Source organism: Hippopotamus amphibius, chromosome 2 (genome assembly GCF_030028045.1).
Source record: "Hippopotamus amphibius kiboko isolate mHipAmp2 chromosome 2, mHipAmp2.hap2, whole genome shotgun sequence".
In the NCBI taxonomy this organism is placed as follows: domain Eukaryota; kingdom Metazoa; phylum Chordata; class Mammalia; order Artiodactyla; family Hippopotamidae; genus Hippopotamus; species Hippopotamus amphibius.
The window spans coordinates 207,325,889-207,352,906 of record NC_080187.1 but is presented as its reverse complement, the minus strand read 5'-3'; the positions used below and the strand labels follow the sequence as shown (position 1 = coordinate 207,352,906).

The 27,018-nt window shown below is 51.7% G+C and overlaps 1 protein-coding gene across 1 annotated transcript in view; it reads left to right on the top strand.

The window, feature by feature from the left end:
- Positions 1 to 27,018, top strand: part of MEGF11 (multiple EGF like domains 11) — a 353,514-nt gene that overhangs the window by 144,605 nt on the left and 181,891 nt on the right. The window contains exon 5 of the mRNA XM_057721978.1: positions 24,592 to 24,684. Within this exon, the coding sequence (XP_057577961.1) occupies positions 24,592 to 24,684 (93 nt within the window). The remainder of the gene's footprint in view (positions 1 to 24,591; positions 24,685 to 27,018) is intronic.

Here is a 27,018-nt window from a genome sequence, read left to right as displayed (position 1 = left end):
CAGGCTCCCTCATCTGTAATGTCAGAGACCTATCAGCTCTGAGCTTCTACACAACAGGAGCTCCAATTATGGTGACTGTGGGGCAGAGGTTTTTCTCATTTTGAAGTCAGTGGGAAAAGTTAAGGCCGAGGGAATATGGAAAATGGAAACATGCACTTGCAGTTCTTAGTGAAATAAATTGGAGGAAGAACCAAACAGAGGCAACGTGATTGGCAAAGAATTACGGCACAGTCACAGCCCTTTGGAAATGCTGTTCGCATTCTTTCAGGGTGCTGGGCATTCGTATCCCTGGGATTATCTTGACACGTTCCCTGTGGGTGAGAGTTTTACAAGCTAAGGGGCTGGTGCAGGCCTTCACAGTTTCTCCTAAAGTGTTAAATACTTGGCGAGGTGGGGAGAGGGGACTCCAGGCAAGGTGGAGAAACCTCTTTGGACCCATTTGGGACACGTCCTAGATAAGGACCTCCTTTGGGGGACATTCGCCTTCACAAAGAGGAAGTAAGGCAGGGACTCACTTTTTGCGTCAGCCTTTTGTATATGCTACCTCGTTTTCTCCTCAAGATGACTTTCCAGGAACAATTGCTCAGTTTACACGTGTAAAACTGAGATTCAGGAGTCACTTTGCCCCAGGGCACAGCTGGGAAGCGGTGGAGCCGGGTTTCCAGTGCACTGCTGTGGAGGAAGCCGGGGCTGGAAAATCCACAAGAACCTTACGTGTAAAAGGACCCCCGGCTGGGGTCTCCCTGTCATTGGTGCCCAGGCTCTGTTCAGGCTGAGGTCGGGAGCCTGCTTTGCAGCCCAACTTTGCACTTTGACTAGTGAGTGACTCCGACAGGTCCTTCCCCTCTTGGAGTTCTTTCTTTGTCTACAAAATAGGAGTATCCACCCAATGTGATGGGGCTTTGCACTCACCAGCCCCTGCTGACCTCCAACTTGCCCATCGGGCAGTAGAAATAACAATTTTCTCCTCCTCCCCATCTTATCACAGCTCACACTGATCTAGCACAAACTACATGCTGTATGTCATTTCTGCACTGACCCATTTAATCCTCACAACAACCCTATGAAGTAGGTAGAGTTAACATTCTTATTTTATAGATGAAGAAACGAAGGCACAGAATGGTTATAGAACTTGCCCAAAGTCACACAGCAAGGAAGCGATGTGGATGGAAGTCGATCCCAGGCATCTGGTGTCAGTTCCACGCTCATCACCATTCCGTTCCGGCCAGTGGCCTGCAGCCTTGGCTGGAGCAAGGCCACATTCGGAAGCTTCCATATCCGATATCTCTGGAGCTTGAGGTCATTGGTACCATTTAGCCGAGAGGCTGTTGGCTGCAGCTGCCCGCCTGACCCGGGCAGTGTGTGGTCACCCCACTCCCCAGCCAGTTCCCGTTCCAGTTGTCATTTCCTGCCGAGGAACCTATTTATTTCCTTTCTGTGCCTCTTCCCTCATCCGTGTAGTGGGAATGATGATAGTAACTCCCAGTTAGGCTAGCGAGAATTACATGAGTCAGTTCACATCAAAATGCCTGGAACAGTATCTGGCACACAGTAAGTGCTTAATAGGTGTCAGCTCTTGTTAGCCACTGTGGCAGGGTAGTGCAGAGAGAGCTTCCCTTGTAGGACAAGGACAAAGGAATCGCAATTTTCAGATCTGAGACAGAACCGAGGGTTGGCAGGTACACAGGCCGCCTTCCCTGGCTTCCTCAAGAAAATGTCTGAAACTGTCAGAAAGAATAGCAAGTGCATGTTATTGAGCGCATGGTATATGTCACAAATGGAGTGGAGCCATCCAGTATGCAGGAGATGAGCTCTGTAAAGCGATGGGGCACTGGTCATGGCTCTGCTTGCTCCAGGGCAGAGCAGAACTACAGTATTTCCACCTGCAGAGTGCAGATAAAAAGTCAGCACCTGCATGGTATATGTATATATTGATACAATGGAATATTACTCAGCCATAAAAAGAATGAAATAATGCCATTTGCAGCAACACGGATGTAACTAGAGATGATCATACTAAGTAAGTCAGAAAAAGAAAGACAAATACCATATGGTATCACTTATATGTAGAATCCAAAATATGACACAAATGAACTTATCTATGAAACAGAAGCAGACTCACAGACATAGGGAACAGACTTGTGGTTGCCAAGGGGGAGGGGAGTGGGAGAGGGAAGGATTGAGAGTTTGGGGTTAGCAGATGCAAACTATTATATATAGAATGGATAAACTACAAGGTCCTACTGTATAGCACAGGAAACTATTCAATATTCTGTAATAAAACATAATGGGAGAGAATATATATATATGTATAACTGAATCACTTTGCTGTACAGTAGAAATTAACACAACATTGTAAATCAACTATATTTCAATAAAAAAAAGAAAGTCTGCATCTGCATCATCAGGGCCCTGGGGTTCAGCCTGCAGGTGTCCTGAAGAGGGGTTGGAGGACCCCTAGCCTGCCAGCCACAGGAAGCTTCTCTGCCCAGTGATGCTCTTAAATCTTCCCCTGAGGAGGTCCGTGCATTCCTAAATCACAAGCTGCTCTTAGAGGACTTTACTAATAACTTTACAACTCAAATGGCAGAAGGTGTAAGATATGTCCGTCTCTATCTGTTTTGAAATAAGCCTCCATCAAACGCAGACAGTGGGAGCTCTGAAGGTCATTTCCAGCCCGGAATTCCAGGGCGTGTCGGGATGGGGTGAGGACTCGCCCTGCCCGAAGCAGAGAAAAGGTGAGCTGACTTATGGGCGGCCTCTGAGTCTGTGGTGGTAGACACTCCCTTGGAGTAGAAGGCAAAGCCAGCATGCCTTGCCCCTATATTTACCTTGATGGCGCTTTAAAACACCACTCTGAGATGTGTACAAACCACACACAGAGCAGCGTGGATGCCTCAGCCGGAGGTCTTAATTGCCTGCTAAGAACCAGAGACGATTCTAAGATCTGGGAAGCTGCCTGGGGAAAGTGGTTCATTTCCCAGAGCAGGGTGCAGAGCAAGGGGAGCCATATGGCCCAGCGGTGGAACAGCTGTCTCTCGAGAAGGAACAATTCGGGAGCTTCCACCATCTGGGTGAATTACGAGACTTGCAATTTTCATGCATGTGTTAAGGCAACCCACCGACATAGCAGTCAAGGGGCGGATGATGGAGAGAGATGGAATATCCTGTGCTCTGTGCCCTGGCCCACGGCACGGCCATCCATCCCCAGAAACCCTGACTCAGCGGCCGCCTCCTTGCCAGGCTGCCCTGGCTGGGGCTTGCCTCTGAGGTCAACGTGGGCTGATGCCCTGCCAGTTCCCCTGGGATCCCTACCGCCTGCACCTTCCACTTTCTCCAGAAAATATACACTTCATTCCTTTAACTGTGGCCGACGCTTACCTCTTTGACAGGGCTGGGAAAATCTAGTTGAAGACTGCTTAGTGGTTTGGGGCTGTTATATTTTCTCTGCTCTATGATCCGTGTTAGGTTAAAAGGGCCAGAGCTGCTTTTCCTTCCCATAGAAGATAACTCAACCTGGACAGGCTCCCTCTGGGAGAATTAAAGGTGATGAGGGACTTCTGGTTGGCTGGAGCTGTTAATATCCTTTCTCCAAAGTGGCCCTCTCCCTCCCCCAGCTCCCCAGCTGGTTGGAATGATGAATATATTCCAGTGTCTTCTCATTCCAGCTGATAGGTCTTTTCCTTTGCACGTGCTGCATCCCCGGAGTTGGGGGGGGGCAGAAGGACAGTGACGTGGTGGGGTTTGCGGTGTGCCAGCATTGTGTTGGGTGCTTGTCCCCTGGTCTTCCCACAGTGCTTTACAGTGGGTTGTGTGATTCCCAGATCGCAGATGAGGGAGCAGAAGCACAGAGAGTTCACGAAACCAGCCAGAGGTCCTTCAGCCAAGAACCAGAACAGATAATTCAAAGTTAGGTCTAACTCCAAAGCCAGGGCTCTTTCTTAGAGACTGTGCAAGACCCAGACAGGGGCAGATCTACCAACGTGGTGTTAGCTGAGGGTGTGTTTCTTAGGGAAAAGGCATCACGCTAATTGCTATGTCTCAGGGCCTCTCGGTACTCCTCCCGCTGACGAGCCAGGGATTTTCACCTTAGAGAGATTCCCCTGGGTGATTTCCTGGTCTCCAGAAGTTTCCTGCTAAAATGTGGCTCTGTTACCTGAGGAGGTAACGTGTTAATCTCAGTGCTTGCCAGAATGGAAAGAGGTTGGTATAAGCAAGTGAGGAGGGGAGACCTGGACAGAGGATACTGGCACCCTCTCTCCCTTAAAACTTGATCTGAAGCCAGCTCCATCCCCTAATCTATGTGTTAGGAGGAGACCCCAGTTTGAGTCTCCACCATTGAGGCATCCCAACCCATGTAAGTGGGTTGGCTTTAATCAATTGCCCAAATCCATGGCCAGGGCGTCCCAGCAGGGAGGGAGCATGGCCTGTGGTCCCCTCCACATCCCTTTCTCCCTAACTTGTGGGGATGAGGCACAGCCATTAGGCTCCTGTCTCCCCAGCCAGAGGAACACGCTCTCCCCAGAAGCCCAGCACAGGCTCTGGGTGCCCTGCTGTTTAACCTGCTGTCTCTGTGTCACATTGCCTCCTTGTGGAATTTGCCCTGAAGGCCCACAAGGCATGGTTTGGGTCTCTGCCTCCATGTCCCTGTGGGACTAATGGGCAGTTTGCAGGGTTTGATGATTTCAGTGTCTGTCAGGAGGGGACTGTGGGGAAATCAAAATAGCCCCTCCCCCAAAAGGCTGGGGGGCTTGCTCATTAATCTCCAGCAGCAGAAGGGATGATCTTGGCCTTTAGGGGGTACTTTCTTGGGTTCTCCCACGCCGGAGACAGCGAGGCATGGCCCTGGGAATTGGCAGGTGGATACAAGCCCAACAGGCCTTTTGTGTTGGTGCTGCTGTGACGGTGGCCGCTGACCAGTTAATCGGAAGCTGGAAATAAGAACTTCTTCCTGCTTGGCTGCCCCCCCTGCCACCCCCACTTCCTTCCCCTTCATGAATTTCCCTTTTCCTTGGTGGAGTCCATTTGAAAATTCTCCTCTTATTATACCCACAGCGAGAGGAGGACCAGAGGCAACAGCTGCATCAAATGACCTTCAGAGGTGGCGGGGAGCTGGCACCTGGTCCCGCAGTGGCTGCCTCCCTCTCCTCCTTTGTCTCTGGTCCAGCTGCGACTCCTTTCAGCTGCACCCTTGTTCTCCCTTCTCAGGGGCTCCTACGTGCTGGTGGAGGTGGGGTCACCTGGGAGATGGCTCTTAGGGAGGTAGCTACCTCAGCACGCCGGCTAGACTTTTGGGGGTTGTGTGTGGGTGAGATCGTGCCCAGGTAGTGGAGGGAGGAGACGACGCACCAAGGGGACAGCAGGGAATGCACAGTGAGGGGTGGTGGTTCAGTTTTCTGACCCCCAGCGCAGTCATATTGGGAGAGCAAAGACCAAAAGTGAAATGGAGTAGCTGAAGCTCAGAGATGAGCTGTGAGATCCTATGGCCCAGAACCCCAGGCCTCATGTCCGTGGGGCTGGAGGCTTCGACTTAGGCCATCAGGATGTGGATCCTAATCCTTCTCTACACCCAGATGAGGGAACCACAAACTCTCAGGGTCAGGTGGGACCCTGCAGACCACTGACCCTGGACACAGCTCTTTTCATACTAATCTCTGCCTGGGCCTCTGGCCCATCGGTCACACACTCTTCATATGTGAATGGAAGCCCAGGAAGCTGTATAACATGGAGACCCTGCTGCTGTTACAGCCAGAGGTGGCCATTAAGGCTCAATTTGATTATGTTGGTTGACAGGGAACTCACTCTCTCCTAAGGAAGCCAGGTGGACTTGGACTACTCTTAGTGGGAGAAGGGTATTTATTTTGGTCCTGGAACAAGTTTCTGTCTTCCATATAACAGCTTTTCAGATGTTTATGAAACTTCTCACCTCCCCCTGCCCCTCGCCCCCATCATTTTCTTTTTCAGGCAAAATATCATTTGTTACAGAAATTGATTTTCAAGCACCTCTTATGTGCCAGGTGATCGAGAGACAGGAATTAATAAAATGGACATGACCATTCAGGGAGCTCACTGCCCAGCAGGTCATCCTTTCCAGACTTCTCCACCTTTCTCTTGCATGTAGGAAGGGCTGCAGGTCTGGCTTGATCAGGGCAGAGGTGACAGCCCTGTTTTGCTCTCCATACTTCTATTGACCTCTATGTGAAGCTGGGGAAATTACTTAGCCTCCCTGGGCACCATCCTGAGGATAGCAACATTTGCCTACCTACCTCACAAGATTAATGTTTTTACTCTGTTACATACAAATGCAAGGTGTTATTTATATCCAGTCCCACAGAGGCATGGGAGAAGGCATGAAAAGAAAAATGTTTATTTTGGTAATGTCCTCATGACAGTAATTACTGTGCCTTTTCAGAAAGAGGGTCATCCATTTAACAAACGTTTATTGGGTGCCTACTCAAATGGCTAAACAATGTATTCATTTACTTTTTACTCAGACAGCATGTATTGAATGCTTATTGTACTTGGTGCTAGGGCCAGGGGTGAGCAAAAGAGATGGGGTGTCCACCCCATGAAGTTAATAGCCTAATGAGAGACAGGGTTTCAACAACTATCCCCCAAGTAAATCGAGAATGACATCTTCAATGGGTGCCATGAAGGAAAAGAACAGGGGGTGATGAGAGCCAGTACTAGGGAGACCGTCTTCAGATGGGAGGATAGGGAAATCAGGCAAAAGGGTATGGAGCTGAGAGCTGAAGGATGAATCATGAAGCCAGGGGATGGGGAGGGAGCTCCTGGCAGCGGGCACTGCATGGGTTAAGACCCTGAGGTGGGACTGAGTTTCGTGTGTCTAAGAAAGTAGAAGATGGTGGAGGGCAGAGGGCAGAGGGCAGAGGGCTGGGGAGGAGGTGGCAGGGGCTCCCCTGGCCTTGGCATCACTACTGGGCCAGAGCCAGTGCAGGCAAGAGTCTGGAGCAGAGCTTGGCCGGGGGTGGGATGGGGCATGGAGGCATCATTGTTGCTGCAGACAGCGATGCTCTGCCCTGAGACTGCCAGGCCATCCGGGCTGGGGAGTGGCAGTTGCTGCCCTGTGAACTCTCATGGGTCTCACCTCTTCCCTTTGTGGAAACAGGTGCCTGGCATAAGCAGACTTCGTGGGATTGAGTTCTGGCTGTGACTCTGCTATTAGCTTGTTGTGTGACCTTGGCAAAGTCACCTGCCTCCTCTGAGCTGCTTGGGGCTCTTATCTATTTACACCTGACAAACAACCCTGGCTAGGAACTACACGTGGGGAGGGGAGCAGGAAAACAACAGAGATCCTGGGAAAGAAGGGTTTTGCAAACTGTAAATTGCTGGGTAGATGTAAGGTTGCTCTGGTAACCGAGACCTGCCCTCAGTTTCTCTTCCACTCTCTTCCCTTCTCCTCCCTTTGCCAAGGTCAGGGGCTGCCTTTGCCTATAGTGCCTGCCAGCTGCTTGTTCATACGGGCATGTAGGGAGACAAGACAGCCAGCAGTGAAGTGAGTTGCCTTAGAAACTAACGCCTGGCTGGGATGCGGTGGAGTTGGAATGTGAACACAGGAACCCCAGTTCTGGGGCCCATAGTGTAACTACTCTGCTGTCCTACCATCTCTGTATTTGCTGCAAAGCACTTGTTATTCTATCTGGTACCTTGTGACAAGGGAGTCATTGACATCCTCATTTTCCAGATGAGAAGATTGGGATTCTAAGAAGCATTCACCCAAGGTCACACCGCCCAGTCCCCTGACTCTGACTCGGGTGATCTTGCCTTCTGGGTGGCCTTGGTCTGGGCCTGGAGGAAGTGGAGCAGGGCCCTGGGGGCTGTGTTTGCACGTGGGTATGTTGGGAGCCATGGAAGCACGTGGGCCGCCGCCCTGACTGCTACCTTCCGAGGGCTTCTCAGACTCCATGGCAACCCACTCTGGGTCTGATCTTGTTTCTTGTTTTGGTGAAAGGTTTTGTGGCGGGCAGGCCATCGGTGTCCGCCATAGGTGCTCTGGGCTGGGGGAAGGAAGAAGCAACATTAGGGGCTTAAAGAGCTGCTTTGCTTGTCAATTTTCCTGTACTCTTCTGCCGCCGGGGGAAAACAAGCCTCCTGCCTTTTGGGGCTTTCTGGTTCCTGGAAGCACATGTCCTCAGGCACAGGGGAGCCAGCAGTGCTGTGGGCTCCCTCCCTGCAGCACGAGGCTCGGGCTCCCAGCCCCCATCCCAGCACAGCGCCCTCAGCCGCCAGCAAGTGGCCACCTGGCCGTTGTACACGGAGGGCTCTGGGCTGCATCTGTGCGCTGGAAGGACCGTCAGACAGATCTCTGCTCTCCAGCAGCTGATGGCCCAGCCTGGGAGATGAGTCCCCACATTCGAGGCCCTAATTAGTCATGCCAGCTGCTCTAGGAGACAGGCTGAGGGAATGCTACAGGTAATGAGGAGGGCTGTATCAAGTGGAGCCGGGAGACCTGGGCTCTTGGCCAGCTCAGGCGTGGGTGACCTTGGGCAAGTGCCTTCGCGTCTTTGAGCCTCACCGTTCCTGTCTGTAAAGTGGGTATAATAACAGTCTCGTCTTGCCTACTTTTTAGGGGAGTTGGGAAAGCAAATGAATGACAAACATAAATGAGCTTTAGGAATTATAAAGTGCTAGATGAATAGTAACATGATATGCTCTGAAAATTCAGAGACAGTAATGTTTTATCTTTCTTTAATCTCTCCCTCCTTTCCTTCCTTCCTTCCATCACACTCTCCCTTTTCCTCCATCCTTTCTGCAAACACCCACCAAATCTCTTCCCTTTGTAAACACTGTGCTAGGTAACAGGGCAGGACTAGGGGGAGGAGAGCAGTGTATGGATAAAGATCTGGACCATCTTTTAAGGATGGAGGCAGTTGGGAGCCAGGAGTCACCAGAACTGAGGCAGGAAGTAGAGTGTGCCCCCTCCCGGCCAGCTGGGGTTCCTGGCGGGATGCCCCAAGCACAGAGGCATGGGCTGCACCTTGACGAAAAAGTGGGAAGGTGGACAGGCAGCAAGAGGGGAAGGATCCTGCAACCGTTTCCAAGGGAACTGGCTCCATTGTAGGGTTCAGAGAAGAAGAGGTACAGGGACCCAAAGAAGATGCTCCTGTATCAGCATGCTGCTCTTGGCTGGAACACAATGTCCTCTCGAGAGCCAATGCTGAACAATCTGGGGGTCCCATCAGCCTCCTTCCCTGTGGTCTCCCCTGTGAGGGCTCTAACCGGAAATGACAGAGCCAGCCCAGGACATGCTGCAGCCTCTGCCTCCCTCTCCCTCCCTCCCTTTGCCCCAACCCCTCCCCTCAAAGGGCTGGAAGGACTGGGTCTGTCCATCAGTAAAATGGAAGGAACAGGGAGCTGCGTCACTTCGGGTCCTGGGGAGATGCTTAGAGCAGGCCTGTGTGTTAATTAGTGAAGAGAAAAAGGGAGGAGAGGAAATGGGGGGCATATGTGGGAGGAGTGGGAGAGAAGGAAAAAACAAAAAAAGGAAGAAGGAAGGAGGGGAAAAGAAGGGAATGGAGGAAGGAAAGCATAAGATTAGGTTGATGAAAGTTGGAATGAGGGAGAACAAGGGTCTTATTTGAAAAAATCAATACTCCGCTCAGTGTGATACAGGAGTAAATGTCATCCCGGGGAATCTGCGCGATGGTGTTTTATTGGGTCTCATTGTGCTGAGATCGGCAGCTGCTGGGAAGTTGGTACAGCGCTTCTTTGCTCTGCCAGCCTCTCCCCTCTGCCAGGTCCTGCGGAGCCCCTGGATTACCTGCTGTTTTCCCAGGCTAGGCTGGGCAGGGGTGACAGAGACCAGGCTATTGCTAGGGAGGTAACTTCTCAGGCCCTAACTCAGGAGCAGGACTGACCTTCAGGCAGTGGCCCAGGTTTGGCCCCCTGATGAGAATAAACCTTCCTCTAAGCTGTTCAGTCCTGAGTCCCTTTCCCTCAGGGCCCTGCTGTCATGACACATACTCTCCCTCAGGATTAATAACGTTGAAACTAATGTGTTTCCTCTCCCAGAGGAATCACGTGTATATTAACAGAGGCCTTTGGGAGAGTGTGCCTAACTTCTACAGCTTTAACGGTATTTATTTTCTACACAGATAATACATTCACCTGGTTGAATATTTCGCAGTTACAAAGCGGGATGCAATAAGAAGGCTTTCTCCCAGTTCCCACTTCCTGGAGGAAGCCAGTATTAGTTTTTGTGCATCTTTCCTGAGCTAGTGTGTGCACACATAAAGAAATATGCATATGCATTCTTCCCTAAACTTTTTAATTTTTACACCAACAGTAGCAGATTCTAAACCCTGCTCTGCCTTTACTTTTTTCACTTCAGCTCTAGCTTTGTGTGTGTTATCAGTACACGAAGAGCTTTCTCGTTCCCTTTTGTGGCTGTGTAGCATTCCATGGTGCAGCCCTTCGGTGACTGATTTACCCTTTCCCTTGTGGACGGACACTTCCCTTGTGAGTGGACATTTGCTATTGTAGACAGTGTTGTAGACAAATAACCCTCGGCATTTGTCATTTTCTCAAGTGCAAGTATATTGAGGTGGTGCTTTTTCCCAAAGATACAGGGACAGGCCCGTGGATGAGATATGTAGGAGAGAACAGAGTCCCTGTCCATTTTCATCTCAGCTGTTTCTCTTCGTGGCTTAGGGCTGCTCGAGGGCAGGGTAGGAGGGGCCACCCTGCAGAGCAAGGCAGGGAGGGTCAGGATGGGATGTCTGCTCCCCCTACCCCAAGTTGCCAGGTCTGGGACGATGGCATGTCCCAAGCAGTGAGAGGCAGGTGACCCTGCCCTGACCACTGGAGTCAGAGGAGAGAGCTGGTCAGGATTGTTTCTAAAACCTCGGTCTGTTCAAGAGAGGTGCTTCATCCCCCCTCGCCCTCACTGGGAAGCCTTCCCTGCTCGCCCAGCCAGTGTGCCAGCATCACTCCTTTACCAGCCGCCCTGCAGGCTTAGGTCTCCTTGAGAGGCTGTATAGGCAGTGGAGAGGAGCACAAGCCTGGGGCCTGCAGAGCCCTGGCTTTGCCACTTAGAAGCTGTGGGACAGGTGATGCTGGTTTTTAACATGAAAATGTTCTTTAAGAACTAAAGCATTAGTAGCATTGACATATATACACTACCAAGTGTAAAATAGATGGCTAGTGGGAAGCTGCTGCATAACACAGGGAGATCAACCCTGTTGATGGGTGATGACTTAGAGGGCTGGTATAGGGAGGGTGGGAGGGACTCTCCAGAGGGAGGGGATATGGGGGTATATGTATAAATACAGCTGATTCACTTTGGTGTACAGCAAAAACTGGCACAACAGTGTAAAGCAATTATATTCCAATAAAGAGCTTAAAAAAAAAAAAAAACTAAAGCATTAAATGTTCAAATAGAGCTATCTGAAATGTAAGGAAAGACTTTGGGCTTGGCCCTGGGGATGGTTGGCGTCCATCAGGGAGTTGGAAATCAACTTCTCTAAACTCTATTCAGGGAAGAAGTGCCGGTTCCCCACTCACAGCACGTCAGGCTGTAAAGGCTCTGAGAGCCTGCCTTGTCCCCCCACCTCCTGTGTTGTTCAGGTGGAGGGTGTGAGTGGTCCATGTGGCAAATTAACCACAGAGCAAAGTCAGAGGCCTCTAGACTCTCGTGCCGTGGACGTTAGATGGCCTTTCAGAGAAGAAGTGTTACGTTCCTGAAGGTCAGGATATTTCTAAACACAACTCCGCGAGAAATAAATACAGCCCAGGCTACAAAGGAATGTGATTTGTTTTTAAGATTGATTTATTTATTTTTATTATTTATTTATTGGCTGTGTTGGGTCTCCGTTGTTGGGTGCAGGCTTTCTCTATTCGTGGTGAGCAGAGCCTACTCTTGGCTGTGGTGTGCGGGCTTCTCATCGCGGGGGCTTCTCTTGTTGCCGAGCAAGGGCTCTAGGTGCGCAGGCTTCAGTCGTTACAGCACGGAGACTCCGTCGTTGTGGCTCGCAGGCTCTAGAGCGCAGGCTCAGTCGTTGCGGCGCACGGGCTTCGTTGCTCCTCGGCATGTGGGACCTTCCTGGACCAGGGATGGAACCCGTGTCCCCTGCATTGGCAGGCGGATTCTTAACCACTGTGCCACCAGGGACGTCCCAGGAATGTGATCTTGATGAGAACTAATTCATGAAACACCAGCTCCCTTTTGTGGGCTTCAGGGAAGCCTAAGGATCCCCTGGCCGGGCAGAGACGCCAGCAGGGATGGCGGGAGCGGGAAGGGGGGGGGGGGCCCTGATGGTGACCGGCACAGCGGCCTTTCCCTCCCACTTTGCATTCTTTTTATGAAAGCCCTAAATCCGTGGCGTCAAGGAGCTCCTGATGTAGCTCCTCCGTAGGAATGAGATGGAGAACCAGCAGGACCACAGGCTGCTGGCCACTGGGCCACGTGGCGGTGACTGCACGCGTTAAACCTTGGCGTGGGCTGCATCACCCTGCCTGCTGGCCGCAGCCTGGCAGCGGCATCCAGGACAAAAGGCTAACTTTGAAGGCAGGAAGGCTGCTTCTCCGTGCGTGGGCACTGTTGGTCCCAGCCGCACCCTGTCAGAAGCTGTAGGTTCCTGTCACTCTGTCTCTCATCTTCTTCAGCCTCAAGAGGGAAAAGCTAGCTGAAGCCTTGTCGTGTGGAATCGGGATGAAACGTGGGCGGGCGGACTCAGCACTGACACAGGCAAGTTCCAAGGAGGCAGATTTCAGCTCAGTGGAGCAAAAAGCTCCCTAGTAATTAGCGTGGTTTGTAAATGGAAGGGGCTTCACTGATTCATTCATTCTTACATTCAATGATGTTTATTAAGCCTCTGCTCTGTGCCAGCGCTGTGCTGGACCCTGAGGTTTCAATAGTGAGAGACAGACAGGCAGCCAGCGTCTTCCTTTCAGAGGCTCCCGGTCCAGAGTTGAAGACAGTCAAACAAGCAGAGCAGTGACATGTGCCCTGTACTTTGATGAGGAAGGGCAGGTGCTAGGGGAGCATGTGTCAGGAGCACCTAACCTCTTGAAGGTGTCCAGGGACGGCTTCCTGAAGTTGGCAACATTTAAGGTGACCTGAGGGATGAATTAACCAGCAAAGAGGAGGGGAGGAGTGTCTCCAGGAGAGAGGACAGCACGTGCAAAGGCCCAGAGGTTGGAGAGAGCCTTTCTCCCTTGAGGATGTGGATGCAACTGAGTAAGGTTGGAGCAGAGGGACGGCATCCCCTGCTACTAGAAGCCTCTCAGGAGGGGTTTGGCACAGGATGCAGGAGAGGGGCTCCAAGCACTGAATGAGGTGGTGGAAGTGGGGACTCTAATTGCTTGGCCCCTTCTGCCCTGAAAGGTCATGGTTCTGAGTGCCTGCCGACGTCCCTGACTTCCGAATGTTCGAGGGTCGCGTGTGGGCTGCCTCCTCCGAAACCAGTCATGGTAGTAAGAGCTGGCATTTATGAGGTCTTTGCTAAGTAAGGGCCCACTCTGCCAACCACCTTACAGGCATTATTTTATCTAGCTCCTCACAATAACCCGATATTTAGGTGATGCTGTTGGACCAGTTTTACAGTTGGAGAACCCCAGGCTTTGTGTTGTTAGGTTATTTTAATTGGCTCAAGGCCACACAGCTAGCTAAATGGAAGAACCAGGACTTGAAACCAGATCTGTGAAACCTGAAGCTCATGTGCTTAACCATGTCCCTCGGCCCGGGGCCTCTCTGGTGTCCACCCGCTCATCCCCCCAGAACCTCCTATAGGACACGGTCGCATGTGGCCAGGAGAAGTGGCCAGGAGAAGTGACCAGCTCCTTCAGGGAGGGCAAGTCATGAGGCAGAACCAGGGGACCAGTTTTAAAATCAGAGCATTAAAAAAAATGCTTGACAAGCCTCATGGTTTGCTTTCCTTGTAGGCGGTAAGGATCAATTTCCCAAAGGAAAAAAAATCAATCAGTTGGAATGTGTCTTTCTGGGGAAAGCCTGGCATCTGTCAAACAGGGGGAAAAAAACCCAGAGAAAGATTTTCTTGGGTCGTGTGCTGGGGGTTGCTGACTCAGGCCGTATGTTCCAACATCATTAACAAGTTGAAAAGCTGTTTCTCCTCACAGGGATGCAGGATTGGTGGTTTGAACAGTTCATCCAGGAAAATCCTTTACAAAGCGAGGAAGGCTGAGGGTACCAGGAGTGTCCACAAGCGGACCTGGGGCCTGCAGGATCGATCGAGGGAACTGACCGCAATGTGGTGTTTTTATCAGGCCCGGTGGTTGCACATGTTGCTTTACCTGTAAACCCGACAGGGACATTCTGACAAGTAGGCAATTTTAATTGATAAATAATTATTAACATTTAAGCCACGTTGAGGCGAGCCCTGAGAGGCAGGCTAATATCTTGGGGTGATTGGTGGGGATACAAGACAGGACCGCTGGGGAGTTTGTGATCTGATACTGGCGTTTGCTGCTAGGCGGTCCCCAGGGCTCCAGACTGGAACAAGGAGGCCCAAACCCAACCGAAATCCTTGTTGAGTTTTGCTGAAACAGTCCTTGTCGATAAGCTGGAGAGTCACTGGAATTTTTCTAAAGGGCATTTCATTGTCCCACTGTGGGGAGATCTTGGACTTGGCATTGCCCTGGTCTCTTAGCTGAATTACATATTCAATCTGAATCAGACCGGCATGGTCCACGTTAGAGACAGGCAGAGCTCTGGATGAAGGGAGAGGGGAGAGATTCTTTACAGATTCAGATACTTAATCATTCAACCTATATTTATGCCATGTGCCGTGCTAAGTGCTGGGATATGGGGTGAGCCACAGAGGCCCAGCCTGAACTGGCTGTGATTTCAGCGCTAGAAACATCTTGGTGCCCTTGCTCGCTCGCTCACCCCCTCACTCGCTTACATACTACCTCCCTTTCTCATCATCACTTTGTGAAAATAGGGGCTGCAGCTATTTGCTTATGGCATTCCTAGCACTTAGCACAGTGTCGGTATGTGGTAGGTGCTTAATTAATGCTTTGGGATTCAGTGACTGCTCAGAGGCAAGGGAGTGGAATAGCTGACCTCGCAAAAAATAATAGCTAGGTTCCCACGTGATAGGCGCTGTTCTAAGCAGTTGACATGTCTTGATGATTTAACTTTGCAATCAGCTCATGTGGGAGAGGACCACTGTCCCCATTTTAAAGATGAGAAAACTGAGGTCCAGGGAAGCAAAGTAACTTGCCCGGGGTCACACAACTAGGAAGTAGCAGAACCAAAACTTAATCTAGACAGCCTGGCTCCTGGTCCATTCTCGGATCACCTCACAATCCTAGCCTGTGGAAATCAGAGCGTGGCCCTCGTCCCTCTGTGCACATCTCTCTGAGGCAGTGCCCTGGGCTCCTAAGAGCCAGAGGGGCTTTTGGGGTGGGGGGAAGGGGTCAAGAGCAGGTAGGAGGAGTATACACTGCCTGGGAGTCCCAAGGGCAGGGCAAGGTCTGGCCAGTTCTGCTCTTTGGACTCCTCTGCATAAGCCCTGCCCAGGGAGGGAGCCCAGCACATGGCAGGGGAACTGTACATGTGTGGGTGGGTATTTGCATGAATAGGCAGAGGCTGCAGGGCTGCAGGTGCCACCCCCACGTTCACACTTCCCCCCAGAAGCACAACCACTGGTCTTCCTTGAGAGAAAGGGCCTGGCAGCCTGGGGCCTCCTTTTGTTCCATGCTCCCCTTCTCAGAAGAGGAAAGGGGTGTGGATGGTGCTCCCCTGGGTAGACTATAATTCACCAGGGAGCTGAACCTGGACTGTGTCTCCTCCCTCCGTGCCCTCAGTCTCTGCACCTCTAGTATTCCTAGTGCTACGGCGCTCCCCTCCCTGCCTCAGTGAAAGGGGAATCATTAGGTTGAAGTCAGGCCATTCTATCATCATTCGAGCCATAAATGAGCCCCAGGATGCTGCGGGGCCATGCAGCCCAGCTGCCCTGGCCAGTCCTGGGAAGAGGAATCTTAATAACAATAGCATTAAAAACAAAAATAAACAACCAGCAACAATTATAACTCACCTCTGGTTCTAGGCACTGTGCATGAATTAACCCTAAGTCCACAGCCATTTTATAGAGGAGGAAACTGAGGACAAAACATGCAGTTCAAGGACACACAGCTAATAAATGCAGAGCAGGGACCCGGGCTTTCAGATGATGCTAGAGTGCCAAAGACTAAAACTCAGCCAGGGCACCACTGAGTTAAGATGAGTGGCTATGGGCCAGCTTGGCAGGTTGGGTGGGGGTGGCACACCCCTGGTTACCTATCCAAGAGCCCTGTGTGAGCGTCCCTAGGACCCCCATTTGGAAGAAGGGGGACCCGCTGGCCCCAGACCAGGAGAGCGTTTGGCCCTTCACGTCCTTCCATCCTATCAGTCCTGCAGGTGAAATGCTTCTTTTTTAAAGAGATTGACTATTCGTGTCTCAGAGCCAGGTGTGACCACAGCAATTAAAAGCCAACTCTAGATGTGCCAACCAGCTGTTTTGGCTCTTCCTGGCTGTGGAAGGGATGCAGGGTTGGTAACTATGAAGGAATGAATGATACAGATCTGATGAATTGTTTTAGAACTTCCGCTGGTGATTCCCCGACACAGACACACATATACCCACCCACCCCCACATGCTATGTGACCTTGGCCATGGCAGAATCACTCATGCTAAGTGTGTCACTTTGGAATTGGCACCTGGGCCCGTTTGGATGTAGGTCATTTCCAAGCAGAATCAAATGACAGCCTGATCTGAGGCTCCAGCCAAGAATGCGAATGGAGGGCTGATCAATGTGCCTTGGAGCAGTGCGGAAACTGGGTTTGTGGAAAGCTCCAGAAGCCATGTGCTGTAGAAATCTGGGAGGCTACCACCTCCTTTCCCAAGCCTTCTTTTGTCCTAGCTGGGTATCAAACTAGCTGGCCAGGGAGCATGGAAGTTGTCTTTATTTATCTTGACCTTTTCATGTAAGTAATTTTTATAGTTCCATGAACTAGTAAGAGCATTTGCAAACCACCGGGCAAAAATATATTACCATGAACACCTCAGGGACTTGTGGGTCTTCTTGAGTGGAATGCTAATAGGATTGAGGATTGATTCAGAGGGCTCACCATGAGTGAGGGACAGCAGACCAGACTCCTTGGTCAGGGAAGGGCCAGTGTTGGCTCAGTGGTTTGTTTGCAGAGGAGTTCCCAAGTCTGACCTAGACCCTTTGACTCAATGCCAAGATGCCCCTACTGGGTCCTGGGCTGCTTTATACCACCCCAGCCCAGGACTGATGCTCTGGCCTTGCATTTGTACCTCGAAACACATTTGTTCCCATGCCGAGCTTTGTGCCTGCATTTGTGGGATGGAATCCTCTCAAATTTAGCTTGGATCAGTGAGCCAAAAAGCCAAGCCCTAGACTCCCAGAGCTGGAAGAAACATTTGAATCATGTCATTCAACCCCTTCAGTTCACAGACAGAGAAACTGAGACCCAGAGTTAGGGAGGGGACTTGATAAGTTGGTGACATCTAGCGTTAGTACTTACTTATCTCAACCTGTGGTCCAGGTGGTGGTGGAGCATGTGGTTAAGAGCAGATCTTCTAGGATCTCACGGATGTGGGTTCAAAGCTTGTCTTGACCACTGGATCAGCTAGGGCCCTGGTGAGAAATGAATGGCATGTTAACTGAGGGGGATTTAAAACAATTTAAAACAATTATTTATAAAGGCTTGAGAAGGGATAATGGAAACTACAAGAGATGGTGCAGCATTTAGGGCTAGCAACTGTGGAGAGCCACTCCATCCCTGGGCTGGAGGAAGCCCCTCGGGACCTTGAGCTGTAGGGGAGGGGACCACCACTAGCACCTGCCCATGGCCCAGCCTCGCCTTCTGCCCAGCTCCTCTATTTCCCATGGCCTGAACTCATCCAGAAGCCAGAGGCAAGGAGGCCCATTAATGCAGTCCATAGAGGTCTACTCTTAGGATACAGAGGAGGGTGGAGAAGGGTGGGGAGTGATGTGGAGGGACAGATGGAGACTGTCCAGCACATGCATTCTCAAGGGGTAAAAATTGATTCTCAGTCTGTTTATGTATAAAGCACAGATATATATACAGTACATACACAGATATACAGTAAGCATATCTGTGGTATTAGAGTTTCATAGGAGTGTCCTCAGTGGCTTGCAAGGTGTGGAAGGTGTGGGAGGTGTGATCATGAAAACAGGGTTGGGAAGCAGAGATCTAGCTCGGTCTCTGGGTAGCCATAGGCATTTGTACCAGTTGCTTAGTCCTTTCTGTGATTTAGGTTTCCCAGCTGTAAATGAAGTAGTAATAATACCTGCCTCAAAGATGACACAGGACAACAGCTAGTCAGTACCCAGCCAAGATATTTGGCCTCTTTCACTCACCACAGTGACCAGTGTCCACCCGAGCAAGACCATCATTGCAACACAAGGGGTCATGAAGCCCCCTTGTCCCCCCAGGAGGAAAGAGGACTGAAATTAAGGGCCAAGTGGGCATTTTGGCTGCTGAAGTTTAGGCTTTCCAGCCTCTTGCTCCTTCAGGTGGACCCAGAGGACCATTTGAGAAAGGAGGCAGGGCATCATTGGATGTTTCCTACGCACATTTTGGGCTTTGTTTTATCATCTGGTCATACCAGGGAGTGAGTGAATGATAGAAGTATAGAAGGGCAGAAGGGACCTTAAAAGTCCCACAGTCCAATTTTCCACCAAATCAGGAATCCTCTAGAGCAGGAGGGCTCCCTCCCCTACTACGCAATCAGATAGTAAATAGTTTAGGCTTTGCTGACCATGAGTGTCTGTGGCGAGGACTCAACTCTGACCTTGCGGTGCAAAAGCAGCCTTGGGCAGTATGTAAATGAGTGGGCTTGGCTGTGCACCAACAAAACTTCATTTATAGAAATAGGCAGCAGCGGGATTTGGCCCAAGAGTCGTAGATTGCCTGCCAAACCCTGCCCTTCAGCATCTGTAGGTCCTCTGTGCTCTGCCGGAGTGTTCCCAGGGATGGCTTGCTCCCTACCTATAGAAAGAGCCCTCTGAATTGCTGAAGCATTCAAGTGGTAGAAAGTTGCCTTGAGTTAGGCTGAGATCTGCCCGTTTGTCACGTGCGCCCCTGAGTCTCTATTCTGGCTGAGAGACAGTGGCTCCTACTTGTCTTTGGCAGCCTGGCAGCCTGGCAGCTGACTTTGACCTGCCTCCCACCCAGTACTTCCTTCTCCAGGCTAAAATCCTACCTCACCAAGTCCCAACCTTCACACGACCCTCACAGGCCACATGTCCATGATGCTTTGTGTCTTAATCTTTCTTCCTGGGCTTGTCGACGTCTCTTGCAAAGCACAGGTATTCAGAAGGGTCACCACTAGCCACACATGGAGTATCTATAAGGCATGGCTCATGGGGAGATCCAGGGATTTAAGACTCTGGATTTAGCCCCAAGGAGCTCACAGTCTCTAGGGGAGACCAGATAAACCCATGCTAAGTGGGGAAGTGGCAGGGCCAGTCAGGAGGAACCTTGTGTGGGTAGCAAGGTTCTGGTGGGAAAATATTTCACCTTCCATAAATGTGCAGACTGGAGTGGCTGCAGCCCTCCGAGCTTCTTGGTGGAGCTGGTGATGGAGGCTGTGTCTGGCCTTGCTGACCCAGATGACCCAGGGCTGGGGAGCCCAGGAGACGTGTTTCAAGCTTCCAGCTGCTGTGACATGGTGGAGCCAGAGCAGCCCTTGAAGCATCAAGGGGGTGTCAACAGTAGAAGGAGTCTTTAAGGGTGATGTGCTCTAATGCCCTTGTATTATAGACGAGAGGAGGGGGAAGCCACCTGCCCAGGCTCATGTGTCAGGTAGCCCAGAGCCTGAACTCACACTCGGCTCTCCTGGCTCTTAATCCAGTGCCTTTTCCAAAGGAATGGAGGACAGAAACCAGGGATCCCTGTGAGGTCTAGAGTAGAGGTTTACCAGGCCACAGGAGGAGATGGGGCTTGGGGACCAGGAAGTGGGACTGGGGTGCTGGCAGCAGTCCAGGCCTTTCCTGGAAGAGGTGGGAAGAGGACAGCTCCTGGTGATTCTTAGCTGAATGGGGTTTTAGGCCTCATCTAGTCTAATCTGAGTTCCAGGTGAAGTTGCAGGGCCTGGAGAGGAAAGTGAGTTGCTTGACATCACTGTGAAGGAAGCTGGCAGATGCAAACCCGGGTCTCCTCACACCCACGGCTGGGCTTGTTCTACAGCCCTCACCACCATCCCCCGAGACCGCCCATCACCCTCGTCCCACAGACCCAGAAGTAGCCTGAGCTAAGGCGCAGGGTCTAGAGATGTGGCGACTTGCCTGTGACTGAGCTCTGAAGCTGAAGACAACCATGCCCTCCCCGCACATGGTTTGATGCCCTCTCCTGGGGCAGGTGGCTCTCTCCTTGGGACCCACAGACACTGAGTACTGCCTACTGTGTACCAGGCAGCATAAGGGCTTTAAAGGGCCAAATAGGAAGTGACCTCTGTCCTCCAGGGACTGGAGATCCACAAAGGAGAGACAGATACTGACGAAGGTAAGTCCCTCAAGGTGTGCTGGGACGGCTTATGACGGGTTAAGGTAGCGTGTGTGAAAGCCCTGAGGCCTGGCACATGGTAGGTGCTCAGAAACTGGTAGCACAGAGGAAGCAGTGCTAAATGGTAGCTGCTGTCAGCTGTCTTAGACACGGAGTCTAGACCCTACAGCGCCCGCGCGTGTATGTGGGGGTGGATGTGCGTGTTAGAATGGGGGGGGGGGGATTAATAATAGCTCCTGCTTATTGGGCACTTACTGTGGGCCAGGCACGGGTCTAAGCACTCAATATGTATTACTGCATTAAATCTCTGCAATAGCCCATGAGGTAGCGACTATTATCGTCCCCATTTTACAGATGAAGAAACCGAGGCACAGAAGGTTACATCATTTGCTTATTGTCCTATAATTGTAACTGCACATGGCAGATAGGGAGTTTAAATATAGGTTGTCACATTCTCTACCATCCTGGCCACTCCACCGGGGTGGAGATGGGGCCGCCCTCCGGTGTACCGCCCCCAACCAGGTCCCTACAGCCCACCCCATGTGTCTACGACGTCAGTGAAGGGGTGGGAGTGAGAGAGATGGCCTGTGTGTGGAGGGAAAGGAAGCTCGTGCATCCCCTGGACCCTGCCTCGGGTCTGAGGACACCCTACTAATAACAATAGCAAGATACTCAGTATTGACTGTCCCCCAGGCTCCGCTCTGGGTACTTTGTCAACTCATCTTCGCACACAGCCTGAGGCCCATCCTGTCACCATCCCCCATGGAACAGATGGGGACTGACACAGAGAGGGCGGTAACCTGCCTGAAGTCTGGAGCTGCTAAGTGGCATCGCTGGGTCCAGCCCCAGCTCTCTGGGTGCTGTCTGTGCTCTTAACCACGAGCCGTGCTGCTTCTCGCTAAGTGTGCCTCTCTCACCCGCACACGGCAGATTAGAAGCAGGACCGAGGCAGCATGGTGGGTGGGGGAAGCTGAAACGGCAGAGGTTCAGATTTCTCAGTAGGGCCCGGGAGAGGGCCTGGCCCGCAGGCAGAGCCAGCCTCGGATGCCCTGCCCGCGACCGCCCACGGGGGTGCAGCAGAGGGAAGAGGGTTTAGACAAATTGCCCCTGTTTCAAGTTACAGGAGCCTGAGAAGGGGAAGGCCAGGGTGGCAGAACCCCAGCTCAGCCCCTCCTATGGGGTCAGCTGGCTCGAGGCACTGAGGTCAGAAAGAACTTAGGACCCGCACACTCTAGGCGTGGCTGCTGTGTAAACCCCAGCCCTCTCTGGAGGGGCTGCTCACCCCGGGCTCCAGCAGAGCCTGGGGTAGGAGTCAGCTGCCCCTGCCCCAGGCAGCATCATGGACCTCACCTCCATTCCTCCTCGGGAGACTTGGCTCGCAGCACCCCTGTCCTGTCCCCTTCCCACCAGGTACACAAACACAGTGTCCCAGTTGCCAAATACAGTCATCTGAGCCTCCGATATTTGCTATCAATATTTCATGCTTCAAACAACACTGTCTAAACAACACCTGTGAAATATGGATGGGCTCAGGTTTGGACAGGCAGACAGCCCAGGCAGAGTACCAGGGTGATGAGGGGAGAGGGACAACGAGGTCTGGAGGGACCATGGGGACAGCAAACGCATCCCTGGAGTCAGGCCCAGGGACTCCGCATGTAGGGTCACCAGGAGCCTGGGTGCTAGATACAGGGTTGAGCTGGGGAAGGTGCTCAACAGACCGTCCTAGGGTCCCTGGGGCCGTGGGGAGAGGCCAAGGGAAGGGGGAGTGTGGAGCTTGCTCAGAGCCCCTGAATGCGCCTCCCTAGCTGGTAGGGAGAGGGTGCAGGACATAGGCCAGGAGTTAGGTCTCTAGGGGCAGAGATCCAGAGAGGTGAGAGTCGGCAGGGCACTGGGTGGTCTTCATCCTTTCTCCCCTGCCCAGCCCCAGCCTGCAGGGCACCCATGCCTGCAGAGGGCATGTTGACACTGCTCCTCTGGTTTGAGTCTTCTGGGCAGAAGAGGACATCCAGCCTGGGCAAGGCATAAAGGCCCCATGGTCTTGGGCTCCTCTCACCTCCCTCAGCCTTCAGAGGCCTCTGTCTCCAAGAGCCTCCTCCTTCAGCTTCTTCCTCCCTGGCCGGAGGCCACACACTGTTCACAGGATCCCAAACACTCAGGCCTCAGTTCCTCCAGGTATAAAATGAAGAAGTTGGACATGATTTTCTGTGAGATGCCTTCCAGACCTTACATACGGCAGGTTCCGGGTTCACTGCCTGTCCTCGCCGCCCCCAGCAGAACCCCCAGGGGTCAAGGCGCTGCTCTCTGCAGTCAGAAAGTAGCTGGAGGTGTCTGAGCTCACCTGACAAGCTGATGGGAGGGTCTGCTGGAAGGTGGACGGGCCCAGCTGTGGAGCCTACTGGGAACTTAGCCCAAAGAAAGAGGATGCAGCTGAGGCCAGAGCTGGGCTGGGGAGTCAGGGGATGGATACTTAGTGTCCAGTGTACACTGGGGACATTGACCCATTTGAGCTTATTTAGAAAGTCTAGTGGGAGCAGGGGAAGCCAGGCCGCAGGGATGACCAGCTGCGGGTCTTACTAGCAACTGGGTGAGCAGCTCATAGTGGCTTTAAGTGGAGGTGGTCACTGGAGTCAGGGTTCAGCCTGGTTCCCAGTAAGAAGTGGAATAGCTGGTAGGTCCCAGCCACTGCCTAGGGCTCCAAGCAAGGGGCTTTTGAAGTCTTAAGCACAAACCAGAACTCTGCCCCAAATCCACTTGTACAAAAGGGGCCAGGGCTCCCCCAAGACATACCACATCCCAGGCTTGCAGAGGATGGGCTGCCTGCAGACCACTAACCAGTGGGGCATCTGAAATGGCTCTTTGGGGTCTGCCTTGCCAGGAGGCCTAGGCACAGCTAAGGCAACAGCCTCAGGGTCGGTGTTTATATTTGGGACCCGACTGCCATCATAAAATGAACTCTGTTGTTTAACCTAACAGCACCCTCTTGCTGGGTATTCGGCCAAGCAGTGGACATGGAAGCAGGGTGGGTGTTTGGAAGCCTGTGACAACTCCTCCAAGCTTAGCATCGGGGGCCATCCGTTCCCCCAGCCCAGGCCAGTTCCAGGCAGAGAGCAGGTCTCTAGTCGCTTATCAGAAAAAAAAAAACGCTTCATTTAGATCCTTTCTGAGAAATTGGTAGGGTTGATGGTAGCTGCTGATTTCCAAGCTCACAAAATTGGCAGGGGTGGCAAAGGGGGTTTCTGTAATCCCTCACTGATGGACTTGATGGTGGGGCAGATCTCTCAAGAGCAATGGATGACTTTGAGAAAAGGTGGACGTCAAAGGGAGAGAGAAATAATCTCCCTTCCTCAAACTGCTGCCAATAAGCCTTCTCAGCGCTAGGGTAGTTGAAGGAAACTTTGCTGCCGTTGCCTCCCAAGTCAGGAGGCTGTAGCATTTGACTGCGTGATAAGAAATTGCCAGGCACTTTCTAATTGCAATTATCATCATCGTGGCTGTCTCTCTTAATTACTTTCTTATAATTAGCTGTTGCTTTTTCCTCAGCATTTGTGTACTTTGCACACTTGCTGACATTTGAGAGCCCCAAAATAGGGACATTTGGGGAGGAGGGCAGAAAGGTGGGGAAAACATGAGAGGAGCAGATTCTTTTCAAGCAACCTGATAAATCCAGGGGCCTTTGCAGAAAGAAATTGGGGAAACCGAAAAATGGGTCATTTTCTGAGCTGATGGGGAAAGAGAGTAGGAGTGGGGATGTAGGGATTGAGCTTTGTGGAACAGCTCCAAGGGTTCAGCCTTGGAGAAGTATTCTTGAAAAGTCACCAAGGCTGCCATTTCGCGGGCTTGGGTTTCATTTTAGGAAACAAGCCTGGAATGACGCACACCCTTGTTGAATCCTTTTCAGAGTTAATTAAACAAGTCGGGTCAGGAGCAGCTTGATTTACCCCAAAGCCAGGGATGCGTTCTGAGCATCCCTGGGCCCCAGGGAGTCTTTACAAAGTGGATTATGCTCCTTGACCAGATGGTTGGTTTTCACTCTCTGTTCCTGTTCTTTCTCCCTCTCTTCTGACCCCCTGCAGCCCTGTGTACGGAGGAGTGTGTGCACGGCCGCTGTGTTTCCCCGGACACCTGCCACTGTGAGCCCGGCTGGGGAGGGCCTGACTGCTCCAGCGGTGAGTCTGGGGTCTCTGGGGGTTGGGCAGGGTCATGGCTCTGGCTGGGGAGGGGCCGTGCTGTGCAGTTGCTGAATTCTTTGTCCCGGGCTTGGGCTGCCTAGGTGAGTGTGGGCATCGGGGAGGAAGCATACGTACCTGATGGTACTTGGGATGGAGGGCTCCAGGGCATGGGGGTCATGGTTTGTGGGGGCCTTGAGGGGGATGGTGTGTTGTGTGTATGGAAAACTGTGGGGTCATCTGTATGACTCTGACTTTTGATGAAACATCTCTGGATAAGGGCTTTGAGGCTTGAAGTGAAATTGAGATGCCACCCAAGGGTGCAGACTCAGGAGGTCTGCTTTGCTGGTCCAAGGCTCAGTGGGTGCTCACAGAGGCTCAGGGGACTGATTTATGAGACTGGTGGGCACTGGGATGCCTCTGTGTCTCCAAAGGTAGGAGAATGGGATGCCTGTAGGGGCTGGTCACTGTGTTCTTACATCTCTCTGGGTAGACTGTTCACATTCCCTGGGGAAGGCTCTCTGGTGAGCACGAGTGAGGCAGATGCTCTTGGGACTGACCGAGTGACCCATGGCAGCACGGGCATCATCTCTACTGCGGGGCTGGCTGCCGAGTAGGTGGGGTACGCTGGCAGCTGCTCAGGGAATTCTCTGCCAAGAGCCCAACTGAAGGCAAATCCTTCCCCTTTGGTTCATGTCCCCTATATACTCACAGATGACCCTCTTTCCAGTGGCACATTTTGCAGTCGATGGTTGGTTGACGTCATGGTCTTACTTGATTTCCAAAGAGTCCTCGATTAGTGCTGAAGCCCAATTTTCTTTCTGCTTTGAGCTGGGATAGAGTGTCTTTTTGTGTGCGACTCGAGGAGGTAACATGGCTAAACTGATCCAGGAGGGATCTAACTCCCATCATTGACCCATCTTTGGGAGGCATCTCGCTGTTCCCTGTCCCAGAGTGACTACGGTGGTCATGACAACATGGAGAAGGAATGGTGGGTCCACATTGGCCCAATGTGATGCTCTTGCCCTTTTCTCTGCTGGGACGGAAACATCTAGTTATTTTCCTTTTTTTCCAAAGGCCTTGACTGGAGCCTCTCTATCTACCCCCAGTACATGGAAACATACCAGCCAAAGCAAACTGTTGAATGTGGTTTTGTTTGGGCCTGGGTGGTTATCTAGGCTTGGGGAGCCCAGGAGCTGTTTGGGGTCCTCCAGAGACTCTCTTCAATGTGTTGGGACCTCCAGTGACTGTGGTAGCCTCCTCTTTCTACCTGTTTCTCTGCTTTGAGGTAAGTCATGCTGAGAAACAGGGCAGGGACTCCTCCAGACAATGAAAAGTACACCTGAGGAACATGTGAGTTAAAGGAACGTGTTCAAGTCTTTCTGTGAACTCCAGGAAACACGCTGGCTGAAATGTTTGAGAGCTTTTCCCTCCTTGTCTGTGTTTTGTTTTGTGTAACTCTGCCTGTAATGAATCTTTGATGAAGAACTATCTAACGTGGATTCGGTGAACCCTGCTGGGACAGGTCTGCTTGCTGTTGTCAAGGGTGGTTTGTTGGAGATTGAAATACAGCCTGAGTACATGTAAATCACCAACCAGGGGCCGAATTACATGTAAATCACCAACCAGTGCAAGTGTGTTTGGTGCTCACTGCTTCTGGACTGTGGTGGTGGAGGGGCCTGGAGGGTTTTTCAGACAGAGTCTGTCTCTCAGGGTTTCCTTCTGGTCTAGTGAAAGAAATGGAAGGGAGGCAGCCCTTGATCAGAAGGAACTAGGCAGTTAAGAGTAAATCTTGCCCCTGGAGTGTGTTTACCAAGCCTGTAGCCTTGTTACTTTACAGTATAAAACCGGGCTGCCCAATTTCCACTCCCAATTCAGTCATCAGACTCGGTGCTGAGCAACCCAGAATCTGTTTCCTCAAAAACTCCACCCCCATGGATTGAAGAGTCACCAGCTCCGCATCTGCTCAAGGGCACGTACTACTAAACCCACAGAGAGTCCTGAAAGATGAGTTCCAGCCCTCTTTTGAGAGATGGCAGCATTGAATGAAGGGAATTCATAGACTCTCATTCTCAAAATCATTCAGAGCACTGAATATTTAGAGGCCTTGCCGAGAGCTTTCCAACCTCTGCTTGAATCCCTCCGTTAACAAGGAGCTCACTGCCCCCTGTGGAAGCACATTTTGACTATTGATAAGTTTTCCCTTCTATTAAGTGGAAATCTGTCTCTAGTGTCTAGTTCTCACCCACGATAAAGGCCAGGACAGGGCGATGGATCTCCTTGCTGTATCTGGACTTTCTCCCAAGGAGCTCAGTGGACAAGGCCACAGACTGT